Genomic DNA, 18886 nt, shown 5'->3' with positions numbered 1-18886 from the left:
TATAGGTTTATGTCTGCACATGGAAAAACCCAGGATATATGAATTTTAGGGAGGAAAATGTGTAGTGAAAATCAGTGAAAGGCTTTGATATGGGCAGAGCATGAAAACATCCACACTTTTTGAATAACCTGAGATGCTGGGTTTATTTACATCTAAAAGTGGTTTGTTGGAAGTCACTTACGATGTTTTTACTGATGACATCCTGCAGAGCGGCGGAGTTCAAGGGCACGGGGCGCTGCTCTTCCAGCGAGCGCTCCACACCCGCCATCCAGTCCAGCATCTCATCCAGGCCGTCCTGCACACTCAGAGAGCGGGTCAGGGTTATCTGCAGCTTCTCGTTTCGTTCACTGACGGACTTGGACAGGTCATCATATCTCCCGACAATGTCACCTAGTCCAAAAGGATCGGGAAATTTTAACCACTAAGTTCTCTTTGCGCTGTTCCTTTGCAAAACACACTAAGGAGAGTCACAAAAATTTCTATACTAGAATTGGAAGAGGAAAAAAGGTTGAAATGATAAATTCATAATGCATCATCAGAGTACCACCAAAACCTGAAAAAAGAAAGAAAATATCCTAGTGGAAAATAAAAAGCTAAAAATTTTTAAATAGTATATATGTGTAAATATAATTGTGTGTGTGTGTGTGTGTGTGTGTGTGTGTGTGTGTATATTCTTCATTTGAAAAAAAGATTTTTGGATGCATAAACATTTGAATTGTCCAGAGAAATGAAAGTGATCCAAACAGCCAATCTTTGGAATAAATAATGGTTTTCAACCTGACTTTTCAAATTAGCCACACTTGATAACTACATGGAAAAAAATAAAAAAGGTGACAGTCTTACAGAGCTAATCTCAAGAAACAATATACTCTTATAAAGATTTATTAAGAATTAACCTTTACGCATAAAAATTATTTCAATCTTTCTTGCTCACGCATGCTCTCTCTCTCATGTACACACACACACAGATTTAAGTTTTTCTCATCCTTCACATCCTAAGCAAAGTACTCAAACGCACAGAAGTTAGCAGATGCAAATGTACTGAGAAAATAGACAACACACAATGAAAATTCACATAAAATACAGAAGGTTGAGATGATGCTTCTAAGATAACACAGATAGAATGTATTTGATAAGTTTAATAGCAGGCAAAGGGAAAAATAAACAATGTTAGCAGGCTGACCTGTCTCAGATAAGATTTACTTTCAATTCTAAAGACTTAAGATGCTTTTAAAAAAAAACCTTTCTGGCTAGTTTTCATTCATATATAAAGCTCTATATTTTAACAACCTACATTCTATGCTGCAAGACCAATGAGAAGTTCAAAGAACAGTAGTTTTTAATGTATTCACCTCTCCCTCCCCCGACTCCACCTCTCTGGAAAACAATGTTTTTAATCATCAATTTATCACTTACTGTCCAAGAATCTGAAAAGAATTTTAATTATTTCTGATACACTGTAAAATGTTTCAATGGAAGAAAATATTAACATCTCTATAAAAATGAAACCTCTTACATGCTTATGTTTGGCTTATGGTACATAATCCATATAAACAAACAATATTTCTTTTTGCTTGTTCTAATATTATCTCATGAGAAAACAGTTTGACAAATTTTCACTGAACTGAGAGGTTAAGCTTGGATGACTGAAAGAGACAATCATGCTCCTTTCACGAAAACACAATGAAGCCCCTGAGAAGGGTAACAGGGAGGGGACAGAGTTTAATATGCACCAAGATGCTGAGGGCAGACAAGCAGCGGGTTCAAGTGCAGCCCTGATTTGAAAGTCACAGAGCAGATCATCTGAACTGCAGGCTGTGAATGGCAGGTGAGCTGTTTCTCAAATGGACGGCTCTGTGCTTCAACAGGGCACCATCATATCTGTTTAGCTATGGTAAGTGATTTCCCAAGCAAAGTCAGCTATTTTAATAAAGTTAACACACACAACATTGTAAATCAACTATACTTCAATAAAAAAAATTTTTAATTAACACATTGTATTAGTTTATTTTTGGACTCCTTAGTAATAAAATATTGTCACTGAAGTAAATTCTTGATTTTAGTAATTAAAAAGTACTTTAGAAAAAGGTACAAACAAAATTTACTTTAAGAATGTTACTTTTTTAAGTGGTTGGTTTTCTTAGAAGTCAAATAGATCTTAGAGAAACTCCTCTATATCTTAAATATACTTTCACATATTCCTAAAAAACTACGTCAGAGAGAAGCTTTAGTCTTAAAATAATGTAACATGGATTTTAAACAAATGAAAGTGAAATTGTGTACAGTTAACAATGGGAAGGTGTCAAGATGCCTCTTCAAATACCAGAACTACATATAATATCATCTTTTCTCCCCCAAGCCCCTGTCCCAAGAGCAGTGGTTGCCAAAGTGGGAGGTGAAGACAGTGTTCTGGGACACAGGATCATTCGCAGTTTTATCTTCTACTTTAACATTTTATATTTTGGGGTCTTATAATGTACATAATATGCTAAGATAGCAATAGGTTTATGTAATTAATAAATACATGTGCATCTCTGAGCATCTATATACACATGCTGAAAATTACGTGACAAGGTGCATGATCAAAAGATTCTGAATGTCTCTAGAGAACAGACTGGAGGTTGCCAAGGAGGAGGGGGCTGGAGGAGGGATGCAGTGGGAGGTTGGGGTTAGCAGATGTAAACTCTTATATATAGAATGGATAAACAACAAGGTCCTACTGTATAGCACAAGGAGCTATATTCAATAACCTGTGATAAACCATAATGGAAAAGAATATTAAAAAAAGAATGTATATATATGTACAACTGAATCACTTTGCTGTACAGCAGTAATTAACACAACACTGTATATCAACTATACTTCAATTTAAAAATATTGATAGGGACTTCTCTGGTGGCTCAGGGGTTAAGAATCTGCCTGCCAATGCAAGGGACATGGGTTCGAGCCCTGGTCCGGGAAGATCCCACATGCTGCAGAGCAGCTAAGCCCACGCGCCACAACTACCTAGCCTGTGCTCTAGAGCCCGCAAGACACAACTACTGAAGCCCGTGTGCCACAACTTCTGAAGCTCATGTGCCTAGAGCCAGTGCTCCGCAACAAGAGAAGCCACCGCAATGAGAAGTCCGCGCACCGCAACGAAGAGTAGCCCCAGCTCGCCACAACTAGAGAAAGCCCATAAGCAGCAACAAAGACACAACGCAGCCAAAAATAAATAAAAATAAAATAAATAAATTTATTTTAAAAATATTGATAAAAAATTGCACTATATCAGTGTTTAAATCCATGATGAAATATTGTAACAGAAAATGTATAATTTTTTTTTTATTTTTTTTTTTACATTTTCTTGAAACAGTGCAGGACTTTATGTCATATTACTGATATTTCGCCTCGAGGGTTTTTGCCTCTTTGAATACAAAATCCCGTTGGGCAAAGTAAGATGAAATATTTTTCCTCTAGGTTAGAAGAAGCACATCATACACTGCTGGAAACAAATCATCTGAAAATAAATTAAAAAAAAAAAAGATTCTGAATGTCTGTAAGAAAGAAAAAGGTTTGACTTCTACAGAGTGGTTTTAGAAGAGCAAAGCTTCATCCTTCTCTTTACCTACAATTTCAACTCAGGTTTTAATGCCAGCTCTCTTGAGGTAAAAGGTATGTTAATCATTTGCTATGTTAAAGTTTTTATTTCACACTGAGAATTATTTAATAACCTGAAACCACACATTAAATATAGGAAAAGTAGCAAAGTCAAAACAAAAAGTATAATAAGACAATAAACAATGTTAGTTGATAATCCACTGTGCGTTTAAACTAAATACTGTGAGTCGATACAAAGGTAATACACAACAGCTCTTTCCTCAAGAAAGGCACCACCTAACATGAGAGGCCGCAAAAGCATCGCTGTAACTGGACAGGGTTTCTAGGATCACGGAAGAACCCTGTGAGGCCATTCAAAGACCCCATGAAAAGGAGAAGCAGGAACATCTCAACCTCTTAACCCCTTGCTCCTGCTTTTGACAAGAACATCCCTCCAAGAGTCTGTTGAGTCTGTTCTGGCCTTAGGTTGAGAGTCTAGCTCGGCCAAATCCCATCAACCAACAGAATCTTGTTAGGTTCTACTTTCTGTGACTGTTGCATACATAAAGAGTTTTTTGTAAATCAACTATACTCTAATATAAAATAAAAATTTTAAAAAACCCTAAATGTAAGGCTGGGTATTATAAAACACTTAGAAGAAAACATAGTCTTCTGAATGATTTATGTCTTTGACATAAATCGCAGCAATATCTTTTTGGATCCATCTCCTAGAGTAATAAAAATAAAAACAAAAATAAATAAATGGGACCTAATTAAACTTAAAAGGTTTTGCACAGCAAAGGAAACCATAAACAAAATGAAAAGACAACCCACAGAATGGGAGAAAATATTTGCAAATGAAGCAACCAACAAGGGATTAATCTCCAAAATATACAAACAGCACATGCAGCTCAGTATCAAAAAAACAAACAACCCAATCAAAAATGGGACAGAAGATCTAAACAGACATTTCTCCAAAGAAGACATTAACCAAAAGCACATGAAAAGATGTTCAACATCACTAATTGTTAGAGAAATGGACATCAAAACTACAATGAAGTATTCACCACACACCAGTCAGAATGGCCATCATCAAAAAGTCCACAAACAATAAAAGCTGGAGAGGGTGTGAAGAACAGGGAACCCTTCTACACTGTTGGGGAATGTAAATTGGTACAACCACTATGGAAAACAGTATGGAGGTTCCTCAAAAAACTAAGAATAGAACTATCATATGATCCAGCAATCCCACCCCTGGGCATATATCCAGAGAAAACCATAATTCGAAAAGATACATGCAGCACTGTTTACAATAGCCAAGACATGGAAGCAACCTAAATGTCCATGAATGGTTAAAGAAGATATGGTACATATATACAATGCAATCATACTCAGCCATAAAAAAGAATGAACTAATGCCATTTGCAGCAACATGGATGGACCTAGAAGTTATCATACTGAGTTTAGTAAGTCAGGCAGAGAAAGACAAATATCATGTGATATCACTTATATGTAGAATCTAAAAGAAAAATGATACAAATGAACTTATTTACAAAATAGAAACAGACTCACAGACTTCGAAAACAAACTTATGGTTACCAAAGGAGAAACGTAGCAGGGAGGGATAAGTTAGGAGTTTGGGATTAACAAATACACACTACTATATATAAAATAGATAAAATCAACAAGGACCTGCTGTACAGCACAGGGAACTCTATTCAATATTCTGTAATAATCTATATAGGAAAAGAATCTGAAAAAGAATGGATATATGTATATGTGTAACTGTATCACTTTGCTGTACACGTGAAACTAAACACAACCCTGTAAATCAGCTATACTCTAATATTAAATTTAAATTTTTTAAAAAGTTTTTGCTAGACCGCCTGGAGGGGTGGGATAGGGAGGGTGGGAGGGAGACGCAAAAGGGAGGGGATATGGAAACATATGTATATGTATAACTGATTAAATTTGTTATAAAGCAAAAAATTTAAAAAAAAAACTGGGAAAAAAAAAGTTTTTGCTATATTTTCTAAATAAAAAATTAAAATTTAGGTATGCAAACCACACAGCCCAGTCCCCACTCCCAAGATCCTAATACACCTGCCAAGGAGGGCGTGCCTCTGCCCTGACCGAGAAGGGCCATTTCACAGTGAAAGGACAGAGTGACGCAGAATATGCCAGTGAGCGACGTCTCCGTGTCTACTATGAGACCTGCATTTAGAACGGACACGTAAGACCAGACGCAAGGAAATGCACACTCACCCAGTGTTTTCTGGATGTCGTTCTTGGCGGGAAGTAAAGATCCCCTGGCGTCTAACAACACTTCAGCTGTTTTTTTCAGTTTCTCTACAGCCACCTGCTGACTTGATATCTGTCCCTGTAGAGCCTGGAGGATTGAATGCCTCAATTATATTCAGTAGGACTAAATAACAGATTTCCAGTACGAAAAAAAGATTCACAGTAAGATAAATTGGACAGAGCAGATGTGTCATCAGTAGAAGCTTACTCCAGAATTCTTAGAATAAGGCCAGTTATAAAGTGACATTAGCAAAACCATCAGCCAGTTGGGAACATTCAAGTTCAGTCCTGGAATAAACCCTCAGCATATGCTCATGATAACCAGCCTGATTCCTGATCCTGAAACCCTCCACCCTCAGCCTGAGTTCCCCTCAATCCCACTCCCAGGCTCTACACAATACCCCCACACCACCAGAAAACAAAGACAAGTAAAAAACACACAAGCAGCAGAACCCCTTTGAGACCATTTCTGACTCCAGGGAAGGAGATAATTAAGGACTTGCACATCCTGACCCAATGCTGAGTCATATTTATTTCCATTAATGCAACAAAAGTTACTTAACATCTAACAAATTACAAAAAAGCTTGCTACGTTTTGTGAAAATACAAAAATCAAACAGACACAAAGCTTACCCATGGGGATCTTTCTAGTCTAAGGCAGGAAGTGGTAAGTGCCAAAGATGAATAAGAAAAAGGTTGAGGGGGGAGGACCTGGGAAGGGAGGAGGGGCCTCCTCCATGGGGTGGCCCTGGGGCAGGTCATGGGGAAGGTGTGGACTTGGGCGTCCTCCTGGGGCTGCATCATCACCCAGGTGGTACCTGAGCCTCTTCTTTCCTTCCCACCTGCAAACCAACCACAAGCCCTGACAATTTCACCTGCTTAATATTTTTTTCAAATCTGGCTCTGGTTCTGTATTTCTGAATCACTACAGGTCAATCTCTCACTTAACTGGAAAAAGCATCCTAACTGTGCCCCTGCCTCCAGTCTCTCCCCTGATACAGCCCCTGATATGTTTTATGGAAGATACATACCTGACTACACCACTCCCCTCTTAAAATCTTTCATAGCTTCCTCTTGCTTCAGAATAAAGGGGATACTGGAGCCTGCCATCAATTGTCCAAGGGAATCTATTCCTTAATTCTATCTTCAATCTCATCTTTCTCCCCATCCTGTTCCAGAAGCATCCCACGACACAGCTATCCCTCAGCAATTTGCTCTTGCTGGACCCAAGGCCCTAGCATCTCTACACACAGACCTTGGGAGGCGACCCTGAGCTTGGCTCTTACCTGTAACATTCAGCTAGGAGGCCTTCCCTGTCTCTCCTCACCCCGAGTTGGAGCACTGCCCCCAGAAGCTCCCACACATGCCCTGTGAATAACACTGCACTGATTTGTCTCTTCTATCAAACTGGAACCTCCCTGAGAACTAGAAATTGATAGTATTCAGCTTTCTATTATCACTGCCTAGCCCAGTGCTGGGCTCATGGCATTAACGAAAGTTTCTGGAATAAACAACTGAATGAATAAGTAAATAAATGAAGATATCAAGTGTAAGGTTTTAAAAGGTCCCCCTCCATTTCAGCCTTCAACAACAAAAAAAAGCAAATGTCTAAAGCCAATGGCAAAATGTTCCTCAATTAATTCTCATATCCAAGAAACTGTGATAATATACAGGCAGCTGTGCATATGTCCAAAGGCCCAACAATCTATGACCAGCATGGGATCTGTGATCTGAATACCAGATCCTACAGTTGTTCTAAGAGGCCAAAGAATCTGCATCAGAGTGATCAGTTTGGGAAATTCTCCCACAAGTTTAGTTTCAGTTAAGTGTAAGAAATTCCTCAAAATAGGAACTTTACCTATAACGGACTGAAGTCTAAGCCACACGTACAGCTTATTTGCATCACACAGTTATATAGGAAATGAAATAAATTTAAAAGCACCTCCCAAAATTATTTTTTAGAATGTGGGTTCCCCAAGGACAGACATAGGTTTTTTGAAGACACAAAGGGGTTAAAACCCTAACAGTGGGCCTAGAACATAAATGTCTCTGAATGAATAAATTTATGTAAAAGTGATCATGGTTTTATAAAACATCCAGTACCAAAGATGGCCCTACCTACCATCCTAAAACTTAGAAATGGATTACAAGAAAAGCACCTCTTCTTCACCTCTTCTCTTCAAAACATCCCATGCCTTTTCTCTTCATAATCATGTTCAAGAGAGTCAGTAGTTTTTAGCTCCTAACGTTATCAGGTTTTAATTTAGCTATGGTAGTGGTTTATAACACTACTTTGGGACAAAACTGCAGATTAAAGTATTCAAATGGGTGCCATATATTGTTTTTAATGGATTTCAATGAAATCAAAACATGAAAGAAGCATCTGTGACAGGGAACACTGCAAGATGATGACCTTGCTCTCCAGCCTGGACCAGAAAAGGGTGAAGTTTATAAAGCCGTGGGCACTCGTCCAGCTCATAAAAGTTTCCCGACATTCATCACCCTCCAGAGATCAGAGCAAGCCTGGAAGGTTGATGTTGTCAATGTTACCTGGCCCCATGCCTGGCTCCAAACCCAGGCCTCTAGAAGGGTCCCAGGATCCTGCCTTTCTGTGCTTCGTATGAAGCTAAAATCTCGTTTCGTCCACTGATTATGAAGAGCATCATTCTAGCCCAGGGGTATCAGACTGCTGACAACACAGCCAACAGCCACTTTAAAAATAATGCTAGTAGCAATGTGTTATTGGCCAAAAATGTTTCAAATGTACCCACTGGGTGCCCCAAATTACATTTATCATACAACAGAATATAAGTAGAAGTTAGTATTGTAAATGTAGAAAAGCCTGATTGTTTGGTAGTAGTCTTATGTGTTTGTATTACTGTTAAAAGAAAAATGATTGTAAGATGTTGGTAATAAAAGGAAAGATATGGAGACTCCTTAATCCTCATAAAAATGTATCCTCTCTACCTGCTGAGATCATCTTTGAGGAAAACACATCCATATGCCAGGAACAACTTTAATCACGCATTTAATTCTAAAATTATGCTGTGGCTTAATTGGAATGAATTCGCCTTTGAGACGTTGCACTCTTTTGCTATTTCTTTGGCTGCCTGAGGACTAGAGGAGTCTTTTTCCTCAGCACATACCAAGGTAGTATTCCAGTTCTACAATTAATCCATGTTTCCATTTCATTAAAAAGCCATAGCATTCATTTCATTTTTTTGTTTGTTTGTTTTGCTTTAGTTACATTAAAACTACTTTTACACAGGATGTAAATCAGTTTGCTAATACAGACCTAACTTAAAATGTGTTATGTCTATTTCACAGTTTCTGATGCTAAAAATACCTAACTTCCTAATTAAATGTAATACAAGCAATCTTAATAATTATGCTGCTCCTGGCATTTCCTATTAAAATAATGGCCTTTATGTCACACCATCTCCTCTGCCAACATATACTGCCCTTGGACCCGTCGTCCCATGGGGACCGAAAGCTTTATTAAGACAGATCTGTTCTTGGGCTTGTCGGAAAGAGAGAGAAAAAAACAAACCAAAAAAAAAAAAAAAAAAAAAGCCTCAAGACTGAAAATGCACCCCTGAAGTGGGGAAGCTGCATCAACTCAGGGCTGACCTGGCCCAGGACATGGCCCTGGTGCCTGTGTAGCGCTGGGTAAACTCCAGCCCAGGAAAACACAGAGCTCTCCATCTTTTCAGCCCCAGCCCCTCCTCCCTCCTCTCACCCCACGCTTCCTCCCCCTTCTCTCTACTTGGCCTTAACCTGCCACAGTTCACCCCAGGGTAAGGCAGCTTTCTTCCAGCCAGAAGACACTGGTCTCAGGCAATACCTAACATTAAGCTAAGTCAGTAGGGTATATGTTTCCCTTGTTAACGCACAATAATGATTTCTGACTCTGTAACTAACAGATGCAACCAAATTCTGAAAGGCAGTAGTTTCCCTGGCATTACCGTGTTTGCTTTCTATCTAAGCAGAAATGAGCTATTGCTACCCACCTGCTAAAAGGAAGCACAGAAAAGATTTAAGACATGAAACTTTCAAACTCAAAATTATTGGTCATATGGAAGAAGAATAAAATTTTTCAAAACTTCTCTCCCCTCACATGAGGATTTTAAAATATGCTTGGAATGTAAGAAATGGCTAGACTCTCTCTGCCACTGTGGGTGGGGCTGAGACATTTACACAATTCCCCCCTCAAGTCTGAATGTTCAAAAGGGCAGGCGGCCTCTCTGAGAAGTGGGCAAGGTGATAACTGAAGTGTGTACTTCTGAGAATTGGGGGTAACCCAACAGAAACCCACACGGAGTGTGACAGTGACACCCCCTCCATCCCCCGGTCCATTCATGAACAAATGTTCATCAAGGACCTACGAGGGCCCAGGGATACAGCAGCGAACAAAACAGACCAAGCATCTGCCCTGTGGAGCTTGGTGGTAATGCAGGAGAAGACAATGAACAAGGATGGGAGGGGAGTCTGGGGGAGAATGGGTACATGTATATGTATATGTATGGCTGAGTTGCTTTGTTGTGCACCTGAAACTATCACAACGTTGTTAATCGGCTACACTCCAATATAAAATAAGAAGTTTAAAAAAAGAAAAACGTGTAAAGGTCACAAGTGGCCCAGGCAGGACTGGTCTTTGCCTGGGGATGAGGAGGTGGGGAATACGAACCATGACAGCAATGTCAGACCAGCTAAACCACAGTAGAAGAAAGAGAAACGAACAGACATCAAGTTGTAACTCCCCCCAGAGGGAGACACACACCTTCCCATCCCTTCCTCCTCTGACCTTGGGGGAATGATCACAAAAGTGGGGGAGAGTGGAGGGCATTCCATGGGACTACCTTGGGGCTGGATCTCTCTTTTTCCTCTTTTTTTTACCTTCATTTCTTCTAGTTGCCTCTGCAGACTTTTAGGGTCCACGGCAACGGGTTCAGATAAGTGTCTGCTCGCCATGGCCTCGCAAGCCTGGAGCCCAGAGAGAAGCCCACACGAAGCATCTTCATAGTGTTGGTATTTATCCACCAGATCTTTGAGGTTATTCCCAAGGACATTGCACTGAAAATCGAAAGAGAGAAGGGTGGGGATTAAAATCCACTACTTTTATATATAATCTTCAGGACCTATGGGTTACACCACCTGTGAAAAACCAGATTTCAACCAAAGTGAGCAAAAACTGTAGGGTGAAGATTTTCTCCTTTATAAGAAGACGCTTCCTCTAACAAGTCAAAAACTAACCAATTCAAAAACATCTGCACGAGGGCTGGATCTTAATCCAGAATGAAGGGTTTAGGTGTCAATCATCAGAGGGGGCTCGTCTCCATGGAGTTTACACACCACGTGTACAGTATGCATCAGATGGAAAGGTTTTCAAGGTGATTCATAAATCACTTCTATATGCTGCACAAGACTGATTAACACAAGGAGGGCAAATAATCTAGACCAGAAGGAAGCCAAGGCCAACAGCCAACGATGCTTTTCAAGACATTTGTGCAGCCTGGTCAGCTTATATTCTAAACAGGGACATGTTTTCTCAGTTTTGCTTTTTTTAAAACAAAATTCTCTTATTGGTCCACGAGAATAATAAAATTGAAACAGTCTGTTAGCCATTAAGTATTAAAATAATACACAGACCAAATATATGTGTAAAACGAATTCCTCGTGAAGGGAGTTATCTGAGAGGAAGCTTCAGTTCTCAAGCTTCAGAGGCTGCAAACAGCAAACCACTGTTTAGAGTCAAAATATACCCGCCACCTGCTGGGCAAAAGAGGTATTACAGAGTTTTACAGCTAGGGCTGCCTGGAAATCACCCCCAATGAACTTAATAAATAACTTTACGTTCCTAATCTTTAAACATATTTTTCAGAAGTAAAGCAGATGAATAAGACTGAGGGAAGTAGGATGAAAATGCTTTATTTTCCCTGCTTCAGTTTTCAGATTTCTTGCTTCTAATTCCAAAACTAAAGAGGACAGAACAAAAACTACACGCACAGACTCCTCATGCCTTAAAATGAAACTACCTTACTGCACAGAAAAGGAAACTATAAATAAAATGAAAAGACAACCTACGGAATTTGCAAACGATGCAACCGGCAAGGGCTTAATTTCCAAAATATACAAACAGCTCATACAACTCAACAACAACAAAACAAACAACCCTATCAAAAAATGGGAAGGAGAACGATAGACATTTCTCCAAAGACACACAGATGGCCAAGAGGCACAGGAAAAGATGCTCAACATCGCTATTTATCAGAGAAATGCAAATCAAAGCTACAATGAGGTATCACCTCACACCGGTCAGAATGGCCATCATCAAAAAGTCTACAAAAAATAAATGCTGGAGAGGGTGTGGAGAAAAGGGAACCCTCCTGCACTGTTGGTGGGAATGTAAACTGATACAGCCACTATGGGAGAACAGTATGGAGGGTCCTTAAAAAACTAAAAATAGAGCTACCATATGATCCTGCAACCCCACGCCTGGTTATATACCCAGACAAAACTATAATTCAAAAAGATGTGCACCCCTGTGTTCATAGCAGAACTATTTACAATAGCCAGGACTTGGAAGCAACCTAAATGTCCACCGACAGATGAATGGATAAAGAAGACGTGGTACATATATACAATGGAATATTGCTTAGGCATAATAATGAACAAAGTAATATCATTTGCAGCAACACGGATGGACCTAGAGATGATCACAGTAAGTAAAGTAAGTCAGAAAGAGAAAGACAAATACCATATGATATCACTTATATGTGGAATCTAAAATATGACACGAATGAAGTTATCTAGGAAATAGAAACAGACTCACAGATATAGAGAACAGACCTGTGGTTGCCAAGGTGGAGTGGGGTGGGGAGAGAAGGATTCAGAGTCTGGGATGAGCGGATGCAAACTATTATATAAGGATGGATAAACAACAAGGTCCTACTTTACAGCACAGGGAACTATAGTCAATATCCTGAGATAAACCATAATGAAAAGAATATGAAAAGGAATATATATATATATATATATATATATATATATATATATATATGTATAAATGAAACACTTTGCTGTATAGCAGAAATTAACACAACATTGTAAATCGACTGTACTTCAATTTTTAAAAAATGAAATTACCTTCGTGTAGAGGGACCTGAAGCGGTCAGTGGCGCGGTCCAGCCTGCCCTGGACTTCCCTGTGGGTGGCAGAGGTGTCCAGGTGGCCCCGCTCCGCCCGGTCGCCTCCCTCTCTCCTGCTGCAAGACTTGGCTGCTTCCAACACTCTGTTTCCAGAGATTGTGATGTACCTCAAGTCTCCTTTGTGCGAAATGACATCTTCTGAGAAGCTCTTCTGCCTCTTCAGTTTGGCCGTCAGACCACCGAGGTCGTCGGCACCTGCTTCCAGGTTCTCCAGCTCTTGTTCTGACTGCTGCAGCCACTGCTCAAACTCGCCGTAGTCGGCGTCGAACTTCTCCAGCTCCTCCTGCAGGGAGTGGGTCAGCCGCATCCTCTTCTCCGACTCGGCCAGCGCGCTTTCGTAACGCGCCTTCAGCTCCTTGACGTTCCTCTGCAGCTTCTCCTTTTCTTCCGGGCAGAGGTGGTGGCCCTGCTTCTCCAGCAAGGCCTGGGCCGCCTGGGTGGCCACAAGGACAGCTTGGTGCTGGGCCGCGAGCTCCGCGTGCCGGGCCTGCGGGAGAGCAGATCAGGCATCACGTGGATGCAGGACCCACAGACCCAGGACCCACAGGCCTGCTTCCCATCAACCTGTCTAGGGTGCCCACTGTTGCCCTCTTAATGGTGAACTTCCTAAAAGCAAAAGCTGCTTTGTGAGCAGTTAATTTTAAAATCTAATTTTAAAATTTCCAATCTTCTCTGGAAAGTACTGTTTTTGAGAAGTTTGGAAAAAATGGAACAAATTTCTGTTCCAGCCTTAAAACAAGCATCTACAATGTGCTCTCATTTTACTCATCCCTTCCTTACGAGCCCCTGAAGGGACTGTCAATGTCTTTACCTAATTATTGATCAAGGAGGTACAATATTTTTTCTTACGAAATGATCCTGAAAAGATATTTAATAGGAAAAAAATAATCTATAATTTGAAACCTATAAAAACACTACGATAATCAGTAAGCAAAAACAACATACATTCGGAGAAGCCCAAAGGAAGTTAGAGGAACACGTATAATAAAGGAGCATCTTGGAGCTACTCAGCTGACTGGGTCTCAGTTTCCTGCATGTGGAAAAGGGGACATTAACCCTACACATCACAGGTTTGCTGAAAGGAGCACAGGAAACCGCACACAGAGAACGCTGCCTGTTGAGCCCGGCACATGTCAGGGATCAAAGTCCACCCTGGAGGCAAGAGCAGAGCTTCTGGCAGGTCACAGGTGTGGGGCAGAAAGGTCACAGGTGTGCACAGCTACCCGCCCTCAGCCCTCAGCCGTGTGGGCCTCAGCGGCTAGAGTCCCTTCCTCTCCAGCCATAACCAGTTTCTTCCATCCACCCCAATATGCCATTAAAATGTGGTAAACAGCATAACGGAAAAGAATATAGAAAAGAATGCATACATATGTATAACTGAATCACTTTGCTGTACAGCAGAAACTAATACAACATTATAAATCAACTCTACTTCAATTTTAAAAAAAAAGCATAGTAATCCTTTTGGGCCATCTTCCACATTTCTTGTAATGGCTTACGTGGAGCCATACAGCCTGATCCCATCACCTCCGAGCTCCCTCTCCGACCTGGCCCTTCCCCATCCCCACACCACACACTCGGCCTCCCACCTCTACCCCACCCCAACCCGTGGGCATGTCTGGACCTCTTTCTCCAGCTGTTCTCTTGTCCGGTTCCGGCTCTCCCCTCAGACACCTGCCTGCAACCCCTACCTCCTCTGAGTCTTTGCAGGAATCTCATCCCCTGGTGTGGACCTACTCTGACGAGCCTATTAACCCTGAAAGGTGGTCCCACCCCATCCGCCCACCCGTACCTAACTTGGCAAAAAGTTACCACCTCCCAGCATCCCACAGAATTTGGATGTTCACTGCCTGCCCTATCATCGTCACCCCCCAGCAGGCAAGCACCAAGACAGGGAATTTATTCTGCTCACTACCTAGAACAGGGCACTCAGGGGCTGAGAAAATCTCACTCCATGCCATCAAGTGAAAAGGGCCGAGAAGCACCGCTGTGGGACAGCTGTTCCCGTGAAGTCTGATCCCAGCCGCCAGACGAGAACAGACTCATCAATCCTTGTCCCCTCGTCTGTGACAATACCTGACACACAGCGGGCACAGGACAAATACTTTTGTCTAAATAACTTTTCTCCCGCAGGCTTTTCTCTCTCTTCGGTATTTGAATTATATTCATACACCATCTCCATCTGGTAGGTCAGACAGATGTATATAAGACCTATAAAGTCACCTGACCCATCCCTTCCTTTTACAGATGAGGGGAGACAGGCTGCAGGAGGAGAAGCACTGGGCCCAGGACACGTAGCACAGAGAGTGAGTATGAGAGCCCTCGTGTCTCCCGAGCCTCTGGACCATCTCTCCACTTTGCCAGGAGAGCAGGAATTTGTGAAGCACTTTCAGATTCTCCTACTCTTAGCAGTGAAAAGTTCAGAAGGCAAACTTCATGCTGTGGCTAAAAACAAGTGTTTCCGGTAAGGCACCTGTATGTCTGGGTCCACCCTGGTATTTTTCACTCCTTTGGTCAAGTTCCTAACCTTTCCTAACTCCTTTGTACCTGACTCACAGGTTCCTTTAGGAATTCATTAGATTTTTCATTTTAAGACACAGTTACAGCCAGGTTCTGGAATAGCCCCTTGAAATTGTGATGTAATGAATATCCCAGCTCTTCTGGTTTCCTTTCTACTTCCTGTACTAGAAGAGCTTCACAGAAAGCATTCTATTCCCAAGACACCAAAGACAAAGACTCGGAGGCAAACAGCAGAACTGCAAATGTTCCCGAGGCCCAGGCATCTGCCCATCAAAAGCCACACACTGAAATAAAATGATCAACTATGTGACTCTTTAAAAATGGCTTTCAAAAGTTCCCTTGGTTCCTGTAGCAGCATTAATGTTAGCCCTAGATTTTTCACGCAGTGAATTTTCACTCCTCTTCTCAGCCACAGCCTTCACCAAAAAGATGACCTGAAGTCTGGAGAGAACTTGAGTAAACTCAGGAGGGCACAGCAAGCCCGGGCTGGAATTTAGCAGAGGGACTGAGCTCACAGCCTAGTTTAAAATCCCAACTCCATCCCTTACTAAAAGTGTAACCTCAGGCAAGACACCTCATTCTGTAAGTTACAGTTTCCCCATCTGTAAAATGAGAATAAGAATAACATTAATAATAATAATTTCATCACCATAATAATGATATTCTCATTTGACAGAGCAGTGGGGAGAACTAAATGAACAGAGTAATGAATCACGATGGGAAGAGCTTGGAAGAGTGCCTGGCCCACTGTCACTGCTCTACGAACATTAGCTATTATTGTTATTTCTATTAATTCCTTACAACTCTGCTTCATGGAGAAGAACACCACATCCAGTGATGTATTTCCCACTGTTTTTCACTTGCTTAGAATTCTCACCATAACTTACATGGACATACTGATGACCCTAAAACAAAGACTTTACTCTCAAGGGTCCCTGAGGTTTGAAAAGATAACTCGCGTGTTAAGTGCTTCCTGTCTTTACAGACCTGAAAATAGACTTTAACAAGATCATCTGTTGAAAACCACTCACCTTCATCTTCTGGTACTGCTGGTTCAGGTTCTCCTTGGTGGTCCCTACGTGCCCGTCAACCTCCACATCCAACAGGTTACCATTCACTTCATCCTCTTCTCCCACCACCGACTTGCCACCACCCTCTTGAAAATGAGTCCCGTTCTGTTCAATGACCTGTTTCTGTTCCATCCCTGCCCTTCCTGAGTCTCTGTCAACATTTGCCAACCAGTCCAAAAGGTTTTCGATTTTGGTTTTGCTCTCTTCCAGCTGCTTTACAGCTGCAACCTAGGCAGGAAAGGTCACAATAGATAACCTTGAACGTGGGCCGAGGCAAGACTTTCCAAAAGCAAATACTTAAATCGTTGAAAATCAGAGTAGGGAAATTAAACCAGACCCACAATGAAAACTGAACACACTGAAATTAAGCCTTACAGCGACAGGCAGTTACCCTGAAGTTTCCATTGTTCTTAAAAACACATTCCGAAGTTTTAACTGTAATTAATGGACCTCACACATTTCACAAGTAGAAAGCCTGACAATCCCACTTAAATTGTTTTTAAAAGTTTAACAAAGCCTACAAACTACTATGTATAAAATAAATAAGCTACTAAGATATATTGTACAACCCAGGGAAGATAGCCAATATTTTATAATAACTCGAAATGGAGTATAACCTTTAAAAATTATGAATCACTATGTTGTGTACCTAACACATATAATATTGCACATCAACTATACCTCAATAAAAAAATTTTTTTTTAAAGTTCAACAAAGCCAATTCTTCAAACTTTGTAGTATTTGGTCAATTGCATACATGAAAACCCAGAATTCTAGTCTCTGGTGCTAATCATCACTTATGACCACCTGATACCACGTAATAAATCAAGGTGCTGTTACACTCATCATTTTCAACAGAGCCGTAAGAACAGGGTATCACATATTTGAGTAAGGACCTTTTCCGTTTCTTCCTTGATTGCTGTCGTCACAACTTTATCCAGGTCTTTTTTCGACTGTTCTGCCTTTAAATTAAGCTGTTCACACTTTATCTTAGCTTCATTAAGTTTCTGTTCAATCAGAGCCTTATCTTCTCGTGACAGTTTTTCACCACTCTCTTTTAAGAACTTCTCTGTGTTTTTCACTATTTCTGCCAATGCCTGTGCACTTCCTTGCATATCTTTCTGTAATTCCTTATAACACAAAAGAAAAATAAAATCTTAGTAAATTACTACCTATTTAATTCTTCCACAATTGTAATTCTAAAACAGGGTGGGGGGGGATGCAGAGAAGAATCTAGCACATACAGGTTGAAAAAGCATATTCAATACTGTTAATTTGAGTTGGTTTATTTAAATCACAATATTTAATATAATTTGAAACCTCAAAGAACATTAAAGAAAGGTATGAGATTTGCATGTTTAACAAATGGATGTGGTTTGTAAAACACTGAAAATTAAGTATTTACAAATGTAATCTATACAGATTTGCACATACCAGATTTTTTTACATTATGTGAGTACATTTATAAAAGCTTTTAAATACATGGTAATATTATCTGTTCTGTTTTTAAACATTTAATTTTAACATATATGTACTGCTCAGGATAAAAACAAATAGTTCTCAAAGTTATGAGCTAAATTATTCCTAATGTAATTTCTATATTAAGATGATGACTTCTTCTAAATACCAGAGCTCTATAAAATAAAATGTTTGCTTCTTTGCCCTAGCTGCTAGGAAGCTCAGAGTAAGATCTCTCCTCAACAGTTACAGCTTTCCTTCTTCTGGAGTTCTCTAAGTAATTTTTCCTCCTTTACACTTTCATTCTCTATAGAGTACTATGTTTAACTCTTCATATTATTTTTCTCCATAGTTTTATTTTAAGCCTCCCCAAATTTTTTCCAGGAAATATTTGAATTGAAAGAGATACTGTCCAGTTTTCCCAGCACCACTTAGTGAAGAGACTGTCTTTTCTCCATTGCATATTTTTGCCTCCTGTGTTGTAGATTAAGTGACCATAGCTGTGTGAGTTTATCTCTGGGCTATTTATCCTGTTCCATTGATCTCTGTGTCTGTTTTTGTGCCAGTACCATACTGTTTTATTACTATAGCATTGTAGGATAGTTTGAAATCCAGGAGTATGATAACTCTAGCTTTGTTCTTTCTCAAAGTTGCTCTGGCTATTTGGGGTCTTTTGTGGTTCCATATAAATTTTAGGATTATTTGTTCCAGTTCTGTGAAACATGTCATGGGTATTTTGATAGGGATCAC

General features: G+C 40.3%; 1 protein-coding gene across 16 annotated transcripts in view; it reads right to left on the bottom strand.

Moving 5' to 3' along the window:
• The window catches only part of DST (dystonin), a 488128-nt gene that overhangs the window by 116048 nt on the left and 353194 nt on the right, over positions 1–18886 (bottom strand). For all 16 annotated transcript variants that reach the window (XM_082637996.1, XM_082637982.1, XM_082637992.1 and 13 more), the window contains 6 exons: positions 17575–17808; positions 16640–16906; positions 13027–13575; positions 10777–10953; positions 5845–5968; positions 182–390 (listed from right to left, as the gene is read on the bottom strand). In XM_082637996.1, coding sequence (XP_082494122.1) covers positions 182–390; positions 5845–5968; positions 10777–10953; positions 13027–13575; positions 16640–16906; positions 17575–17808 — 1560 coding nt within the window. The remainder of the gene's footprint in view (positions 1–181; positions 391–5844; positions 5969–10776; positions 10954–13026; positions 13576–16639; positions 16907–17574; positions 17809–18886) is intronic.

This window comes from Mesoplodon mirus (assembly GCF_964341445.2).
Source record: "Mesoplodon mirus genome assembly, chromosome: 12".
Lineage (NCBI taxonomy): Eukaryota > Metazoa > Chordata > Mammalia > Artiodactyla > Ziphiidae > Mesoplodon > Mesoplodon mirus.
This window is presented reverse-complemented; position numbering and strand designations above follow the sequence as displayed.